We start from the raw sequence: 8,631 nt of genomic DNA, 5'->3' as shown, positions 1-8,631 counted from the left end.
CGTGCCCGGCAGGGGAGCCCGAGTTCCGCTACGTGGCCGGGATGCACGGGAACGAGGTGCTGGGCCGGGAGCTGCTGCTCAACCTCATGGAATACCTGTGCCGGGAATTCCGGAGGGGCAACCCCCGCGTGGTGCAGCTGGTCACGGACACCCGGATCCACCTGCTGCCCTCCATGAACCCCGACGGATACGAGACCGCCTACGAGCTGGTAGGGACGGGGGACGGGACCCCCCGGGGCCGCTCCGGGGCCCATCCCAGTGCCCATCCCAGTGCCCATCCCAGTGCCCCCGCAGGGCTCGGAGCTGGCGGGCTGGGCCATGGGCCGCTGGACCTACGAGGGCATCGACCTCAACCACAACTTTGCCGACCTGAACACGGCGCTGTGGGACGCCGAGGACAACGACCTGGTGCCCCACGAGTTCCCCAACCACTACATCCCCATCCCCGAGTACTACACCCTGGCCAACGCCACGGTGAGCCCCCGAGACCCCCCAGGCTGTGCCAACACCATGGTGAACCCCCTGAAACCCCCTTCCTCCTGCATCCTGACCTCCTGCCCCAACGCCACGGTGAGCCCCCCAAACCCGCCCATCCTCCTGCCCCAGTGCTGCCGTGAGCCCGTGAAATCGCCTTAACCAGAGTGAGCCCCCCTGGAGCCCCCCCATCCTCCCGCTCCAGTGCCACAGTGAGACCCCCAAACCCCCCCATCCTCCCACACCAGTGCCACAGTGAGCCCCCCAAACCCCCCATCCTCCCACACCAGTGCCACAGTGAGCCCCCCAAACCCCCCCATCCTCCCACACCAGCACCCCGGGGGCTGCCCACCCCCGGGGGGCTGCGCTGGGGACAGACCGGGGGGTCTCAGCGCCGTGCCCCGGGCAGGGGGTCGCCGGGAGCGCTTCCCCCAGGCAGGGGGTCGCCGGGAGCGCTTCCCCCGGGCCCCCCCGTGACGCGGAGCCCCCCAGGTGGCCCCCGAGACGCGGGCGGTGATCGCGTGGATGCAGCGCTTCCCGTTCGTGCTGAGCGCCAACCTGCACGGGGGGGAGCTGGTGGTCACCTACCCCTTCGACATGACCCGCACCTACTGGAAGGCTCAGGAGCTCACCCCCACGCCCGACGACGGCGTGTTCCGCTGGCTGGCCACGGTCTACGCCACCGCCAACCTGGCCATGGCCAGCGGCGACCGCCGGCGCTGCCACTACGACGACTTCGCCCGCCTGGGCAACGTCATCAACGGGGCCAACTGGCACACGGTGGCCGGCAGTGAGTGGGGGCCCGGGGGGAGGCGGGGGGGGCGGGCCGGGCACCCCCCGACACCCCCCGTCCCGCCCAGGTATGAACGACTTCAGCTACCTGCACACCAACTGCTTCGAGATCACCGTGGAGCTCTCCTGCGACAAGTTCCCGCACGCCTCGGAGCTGCCCCACGAGTGGGAGAACAACCGCGAGTCGCTGCTGCTCTTCATGGAGCAGGTCGGGACGGGGGCCGGGGGGGGACACAGGCACCGGGGGCCGGGGGCTCGGCAGGGAGGACACGGCTCGGGGGGCCCCAAACTGCCCCGAGGTCTGTCTGTCTGTCCGGAGTGTGCTGGAACCAGGGGGGCACCGGGAAAGGGGTGTCCTGGGTGGGGTTGGGGGTGCTGGGGCCGTGGGGGCACCGGGAAAGTGGTGTCCTGGGTGGGGGTCAGGGGTGCTGGGGCTGTGGGGGTACTGGGGGGTTTGGGGGTGCTGGGGCTACGGGGACAATAGGGGAGGGGTGTCCAGGGTGTGGGTTCTGGGGGCACAGGTGCCGTGGGGCCACTGGGTCAGGGACCCATCAGGGACAGCAGACCCCCCTGGGGGGGCTCCCTGAGCCTGGGGGGGACACGCCAGGGGGTCACACTTGGGGGTACCAGGGGGGACATGGGCACTGAGGGATCGGGGTTTCGGCAGGATGGCAGCGGGACATGGTCAGGGGCCCCCAAACACTGGGGGTGGCACCGGGGGGTGCACATGTGCCACCTGCCCCCCCTCTGACACCCCCCGGGCCCCGCCCCAGGTGCACCGAGGGATTAAGGGCGTGGTCCGGGACAGTGACACCGAGCAGGGCATCCCCAACGCCATCATCGCCGTGGATGGGATCAACCACGACGTCCGCACCGGTGCGGGGGACTGGGGGGAATGGGAGGGGACAGGGACAGCAGTGGGATGGGGATGGGAATGGGGTTGGGAACAGGAATAGGACTGGAGATGTGAATGGGGTGGGCATGAGGACAGGGAACAGGGATGGGGACAGGGAGAAGAATGAGATGGGATTTGAGGGTGGGATGGGATTGGGGATTGCAGATGGGGAGGGAAATAGGATAAGACCGGGAAAGGGGATGGGAAGGGGACAGGAATGGGATTGGGGGTGTGAATGGGATGGGGCTGGGGATGAGGGCAAAGAACAGGGCTGGGAATGGGATGGGATTGTGGATGGGAATGGGGATGGGATGGGACTGGAATGGGACTGTGGATATGAATGGGATAGAGCTGGGGACAGGGATGGGAAGGGGATGGGATTTGCAGAGGGCAGTGGAAATAGGATTAGACTGGGAATGGGGATGGGATGGGAAGAGGTTGGGAATAGGGATGGGACAAGGATGGGATTGGGGACGGAAATGGAATGGGGCTGGGGATGAGCACAGGAAGGGGGCAGGGATGGGGACAGAGGGGGATGAGCACAGGAAGGGGGCAGGGATGGGGACAGAGGTATGGACAAGGACAGGGATGGGCACAGGGATGGGACGGGTGTGTGACCCCCCGGGGCACCTTCCCCCCCCTCAGCCGTGGACGGGGACTATTGGCGGCTGCTGAACCCGGGCGAGTACGAGGTGACGGCGCGGGCCGAGGGCTACGAGGCGGCCACGCGGTCGTGCTGGGTGTCCTTCGAGAACGTCCCGACCCCCTGCAGCTTCCGCCTGGAGCGGGCGCGGGGGTGGCCCCGGGGGTCCCGCCCGGCCCCCGACCCGACCCTGCGGCTGCGGCGGCAGCGCCTGCGCCGCCTGCGCGCCCACGGCCGCGGCCACTGGCCGGGACCGGCACCGGGACCGTGACCGGGGGCTCCCGGGGCCGCGGGCTCGGCCCGGGGGGCGCGGGGGTCGGGGCCGGGGCGGGCGCGCCCGGCGGGACGGGACGGCTCCCAGTAAAGTTGGCTGCGCTGCCGCTGCGCCTCTGCGGGGCTGGAGGGGACCGGGAACGGGACCGGGACCGGGACCGGGACCGGGAACGGGACCGGGAACGGGACCGGGAACGGGATCGGGAAAGGGGCTGGACCGACCCCGAGCCCCGCGTGGGAACTACGGGAGGCCACGCCCCCTTGCGAAGGCCACGCCCCTCTCTGTCCATCAATGGCCCCTCCGCGCAAGCCCCGCCCACCCCCCGCTGACCAACGGAGGTTCCGCCACAAACCCCGACACCCAGTGGTCCCGCCCCCTACCCGCTCGCTGGGCTCCCATTGGCTGCTGGCGGCGGGTGGGCGGGGCTGTGGGCCCCGGGAGCGGTGGGGTTCCGGGGGGCCCCTGGGAGGGTTCGGGGGGCCCGGGGGGCTCATGGGGACAATGAGGGGTTGGGCAGCGCTGGGACAATGCGGGTTCTCCAGCGCGGGGAGCCCGGGGAGCGCTGGGGCCGCGGGGACACTGGGGGGGCCGTGGGGACAACAGGGGGGGCCGGGCCGTGGGGACACGGGGGACTGTTGGGACTGTGGGGCACTGGGAGAGGGCCCAGGGGGGTGCCGTGACCGTGCCCTCAGGGGAACACGGGCCGGCACAGGAATTGGGCACCGGCACGCCCGGAGCCTCCGGGAGAACATGAGAGGGGCACAGGAACTGGGCATCGGCATCGGGCACCGGCACTGGGAGAGCTCGGGGGGCACAGGAGTCGGGACTGGTACCCCCCGACCCCTGGCACAGCCCCGGGGCACACACACTTCTGGTACTGGCGTCGGAACCAGCACCCCCAGGAGAACCGGGAGGGCACAGGAACCAGGCACCGGCACCCCCGAACCCCAGGGAGTGGGTGGCACACGGGCACGGGGGTGGCACGGGGGGGGCGGACCGTCGGGCCCCACACTGGGGGGTCTGCGGGGTGCAAAGGAGGGGCCGGGGTGGCCCCCCCTCAGCCCCCCGGGAGCCCTGCCAGGGCAGGGGTCCAGCTCCCCGGGGCGGGAAGGCAGAGCCCTGTTTGGTCCTGATGCCACCACGTCCCCTGGGGGGCTTCTGGCTGCCCAAGGGAACTGCAGGACCCCCACTCGCGTGTCCCCCCACCCCCCCGCACCCCCCGATGCCCGCGAGTCGGGCACTGCCCGAAATAAAGGACTGTCCCCCACGCCGGGCTCAGCCGTTCTTCGGGGGGGGGTCCCCAGCACGACGGGCGTCCCCGGCACCGCACGGCCCCCCATGGCCCCCCCGGGAAGGCTCCAGTGCGGGACTGGGGGGGATTTCACCCCAGACCCCCGAGGCATCGCTGTGATGACCCCCCCAGTCCCCTGTGGCAGCGGGGGGCTCTGGGCAGGGGGTGGGGGTCTCCTACAGTGGGGACGCTCCCTGGTGAGGGGCTGGACCCCCACCCCGGTTCGATACGTTGCCGTTCGGATCCAGGGCTGCCCCCCCATCCCTTGGATTGGGCGGGGATGGGGGCCCGGGCAGTGGTTTTGTCTGTCCCCCGCCACTGCTCGGGACCCCCATGCCCTGCCCAGATGCCGCTCCCCCCCGATCCCCCCCCGTGACCCCACAACCTTCCCGGGATCGGTTTATGGCATCATCCCACCCCGGCGGCGGCGGCACTTCCCACCCGCGCCTGCGCTCCCCGCGCCGCCGGAGCCTCCGTGGGCCTGGGAACGGGCTGAACGAGGGGGAACCCCCCGTGCTGCCACCGGAGACCCCCCAAAACTGAGAGAGACCCGCCCCCCGAGCCGAGCGAGCCGCCCCCAGCGCTGCAGGGCGATGGGCTGAGCGCACCCCGCACCTCCGCGGGAGCGGCCGCGCAGGCCGGTGCGGGGGCTGCGGGAGACAAAGACCCCTCCCAGAGACCCCCCGGGCCGTGCCGGGGGGGTGACCAGACCCCCGGCCCTGTGAGGACCCCCCGGTTCGCCCCGAGGAGCTGCAGAGCCGCGACCCCGCTTTGAGGAGCGACCGCGCCGGAGCAGCAGGTGGGGGGGGCGAGGGGGAATTTTGGGGAGTGAGGGGTGCCGGGACCCCGGGCGGGGGTGGGACGGGGGGTAAGGGGGTGTGACCCGAACCCCGCGGGGTTTGGGGCTGTTTGGGGACCCCCAATCCCTTCCCCGGGGCAGGGTGGGGCTGTTCCTCTTCCCCATGCGCGGGGAGCTGAGCCCCCCCCGCCCTGAGCAGCCCCGGAGGCGGTCTGTCCCCGTGCCCCCCCGTGTCTCCGTGCCCCCCCGTGTCCCCGTGCCCCCCCCTCGTGTCCCTGTGCCCCCCCGTGTCCCTGTGCCCCCCCCGTGTCCCTGTACCCCCCCCCGTGTCCCTGTGCCCTGGGGCCAAAGGCCAGTGCCCAGCGCTGCCCACCTTTGTCCCGGGCTCGTTGTGCCGCTCGGCGCGGGGTGAGTGTTGGGGTCCCGGGTGGGGGGGACACAACCCCGGCTCCTCCTGTCCTTCCCTCTGGCCCCCCCAGCCCCTGCCTCCCCCCGGGTGTCCCAGTTAAACCCCCTCCCCAGCCGGGAGCGAGGGGATGAATCCCTCGGGACCCCTCAGCCCACGTCACAGGGGACCCCCGGGTGGGAGAGGCACCGGCACAGCCCAGACCCCCCGTGCCACCCCAGGGACGGCTCTGGGGGTACGCCGGGTGTCCCCATCCCTGCGGCACTGCCCTGCTCCCCTGTGCCGTCCCACAAATGGGTCTGTGGGTACCCTGGGGGTCTCTGTGGAGGTGGGCACTGCCCTGGGAGGTGGGCACTGACCCGATCCCCTGCTGCACCCTGGTGCTGGGACCTGGGGGTATCCCGAGGGTCCCTGTGGAGCTGGGCACTGTTCTGACCGCCCTGTGCCATCCTGGCCTTGGGATCTGTGTTACCCCAACCCTGTCCCATCCCTGACCCCACTGGTGCCCCATCCCTGCCCCCATAGGTGCCCCATCCCTGTCCCATCCCTGACCCCTGTGCAGGTGCCCCCATCCCTGACCCCACAGGTGCCCCATCCCTGTCCCATCCCTTACTCCACAGGTGCCTCCATTACTTTCCCATCCCTGACCCCACTGGTGCCCAATCCTTGTCCCATCCCTGACCTCTGTGCCCTGTGCAGGTGCCCCCATCCCTGTCCCATCCCTGACCCCTGTGCCCTGCGCAGGTGCCCCCATCCCTGTCCCCTCCCTGTCCCATCCCTGACCCCTGTGCCCCCTGCGTGTGCCCCCATCTGTGTCCCCATCCCTGTCCCATCCCTGACCCCGCTGTTCCCCCGCAGGTGCCCCCCTCCCTGACCCCTGTGCCCCCTGCGTGTGCCCCCATCCCTGTCCCCTCCCTGTCCCCTCCCTGACCCCGCTGTGCCCCCGCAGGTGCCATGGCGTCGTTCCGGATCCGGCCGTTCCGGGAGCAGGACTCGGACGCGGTGCGGGCGCTGTTTGCCCGCGGGATCCTGGAGCACGCCCCGGCCGGGTTCCGGCACGTGCTGCGCTCGGCGCGGGTGCGGCTGGCGCTGCTCGTGCTGTTCGTGGGCGCGCGGGCGGGCGGCGGGTCCTGGGTGCTGGGCCTGGGCGCCGTGGGGCTGGCGCTGGTGCTGCTCTGGCTGCTCGTGCGCTCCCTCAGCGCCGACTACGTGCGCGACGCGCTGGGCACCGACCTGTGCGACATCCCCGGCGCGTACCTGCGGGCGCCCGACTGCGGCTTCTGGGTGGCCGAGGTGGGGGGCTCCGTGGTGGGCATGGTGGGCGCGGTGCCCTCGCGGGACGCGCCCGGGGCGCTGGAGCTGCGGCGGATGTCGGTGAGCCGGGAGCAGCGCGGGCGCGGGCTGGCGCGGGCGCTGTGCCGGGAGGTGCTGGCCTTCGCCCGCGCCCGCGGCTTCGGCGCCGTGGTGCTCAGCACCTCCATGGTGCAGGTGGCGGCCCAGCGGCTCTACGAGGGGCAGGGATTCCGCAGGGTGGGCGCCTCCAGCCCCTCCCTGCTGGGCACCATCCTGCACTTCCAGATCTTCCACTACCGCTGCGACCTGGGCGCCCGCGACGGCGCCAAGGCCGAGTAGCGCCGGTGGGACGCCGCGGGCACGGGGGGCACCGCTGTGGCACAGGGGTCCTGGGACACGTGGCACTGCCGTGGCACCCCAAACCTGGGACACGAGGCACTGCCCTGGCATGGCAGCACCGACATGGCACCACGACCCCGGCACATGTGGCGCTGCCATGGCACCCAAACTCCAGCCCCAGCACAGCTGTGGCACCCGAGCCCAGGACGTGGGGCTCCACCACAGCACTACCAGAGCATCCCAAACTTGGCACATGAGGCACTTCCACGGCACCCCAAATTTGGCACACGAGGCACTGCCATGGCACCCCAACTCTGGGACTTGAAGCTCCACCATGGCACCACCACAGCACCCCAAACTCAGGACAGAAGGCACTGCCACGGCACCCCAACTCCAGCCCCAGCACAGCAACACCAACATGTGCCCCCAGGACGTGAGGCATTGCCATGGCACCCCGACCCTGGCCCCTGTGGCACTGCCAGAGCACCCAAACCCAGCCCCAGCATGCGGAGTGCTGCCACGGCACCCCAGCTCCAGGACGTGAGGCACCACCACGGCACTCCAGGCTTGGCACACAACGCACTGCCATAGCACCCCAACCTTGGCACGCGTGGCACTGCTGTGGCACCCGAACTGCAGCCCCAGCACGGCAGCACTGACTGTGCTGTCACTGTGAGCCCGGGACATGAGGCACTGCCACGGCACCCCAGCCTGGGACACACGGCACTGCCGTGGCACCTGACCCCGGCACAGAGGCACCACCAGGACCCAAACCCCAGCCCTGGCACAAGAGACACTGCCACAGCACCCCAGCCCTGGCACCCTTGGCCCGGCTCTGGCACCCCGGACCCCAACCTTGGCACTCCAGACCCCGGCCCTGGCACACAGGGCACTGCCCTGGCACCCTGCCCTGGCCCTGACACACGTGTGGGGCGGCTGAGGGGCATTGGCGGTGCCCAGACGCGCTGCCAGGGCCTTTCCCGGATTTCCAGCAGCGGGAAATAAAGAGAGACCTGTGGGAACAGCATGTGTGACAAGAGGCATCTTGGGGAATGGGGGACACCCCGCGGGACAAGGGACACCTTGGGGGACAGGGGACACTTTGGGAGATAAGGGGCACACTGGGGGACAATAGACACCTTGAGGGACAGGGGAAATCTTGGAGGACAGGGGACACTTTAGGGGTCAGGGGACATCTTGGGGGATATAGGACATCTTGAGGGGCAGGCAGGGGACACTGGGGGACACGCGACAGACATTTTGGGGGTCAGAGGACACCCCAGACCCAGAGGGGTGTGGGTGCCCATGCCCTCACTCAAGATGGCGGCCGTTCCCCTTTCCCCCCCTCCCAGTGCCCTCACCCAAGATGGCGGCGGTTCCCGTCTCGCTTCCTCTCCAAGCCCTCACCCAAGATGGCGGCGGTTC

At 70.8% G+C, this 8,631-nt stretch overlaps 2 protein-coding genes across 2 annotated transcripts; both read left to right on the top strand.

The window, feature by feature from the left end:
• Positions 1-11: 11 nt before the first annotated feature.
• Positions 12-3,086, top strand: LOC113988213 (probable carboxypeptidase X1; the record flags this gene model as incomplete). The annotated part of the gene is made up of 6 exons (XM_039391289.1): positions 12-209; positions 295-474; positions 967-1,264; positions 1,335-1,474; positions 2,040-2,142; positions 2,807-3,086. Coding segments are annotated over 6 exons (1,188 nt in total), but the record flags the coding sequence as incomplete, so codon positions are not given.
• A 1,620-nt stretch (positions 3,087-4,706) lies between these two features.
• NAT8 (N-acetyltransferase 8 (putative)) lies at positions 4,707-8,233 on the top strand. The gene is made up of 2 exons (XM_027721604.2): positions 4,707-5,168; positions 6,524-8,233. The coding sequence occupies exon 2, from the start codon at positions 6,529-6,531 to the stop codon at positions 7,204-7,206; it is 678 nt and encodes a 225-aa protein (XP_027577405.1). The 5' UTR covers positions 4,707-5,168; positions 6,524-6,528; the 3' UTR covers positions 7,207-8,233.
• The last annotated feature ends 398 nt before the right edge of the window (positions 8,234-8,631 follow it).

The sequence above is a fragment of the Pipra filicauda genome, unplaced genomic scaffold, assembly GCF_003945595.2.
Source record: "Pipra filicauda isolate LSUMZ 115617 unplaced genomic scaffold, ASM394559v2 scaffold934_size49230_pilon, whole genome shotgun sequence".
Taxonomy (NCBI): domain Eukaryota; kingdom Metazoa; phylum Chordata; class Aves; order Passeriformes; family Pipridae; genus Pipra; species Pipra filicauda.
This window is presented reverse-complemented; position numbering and strand designations above follow the sequence as displayed.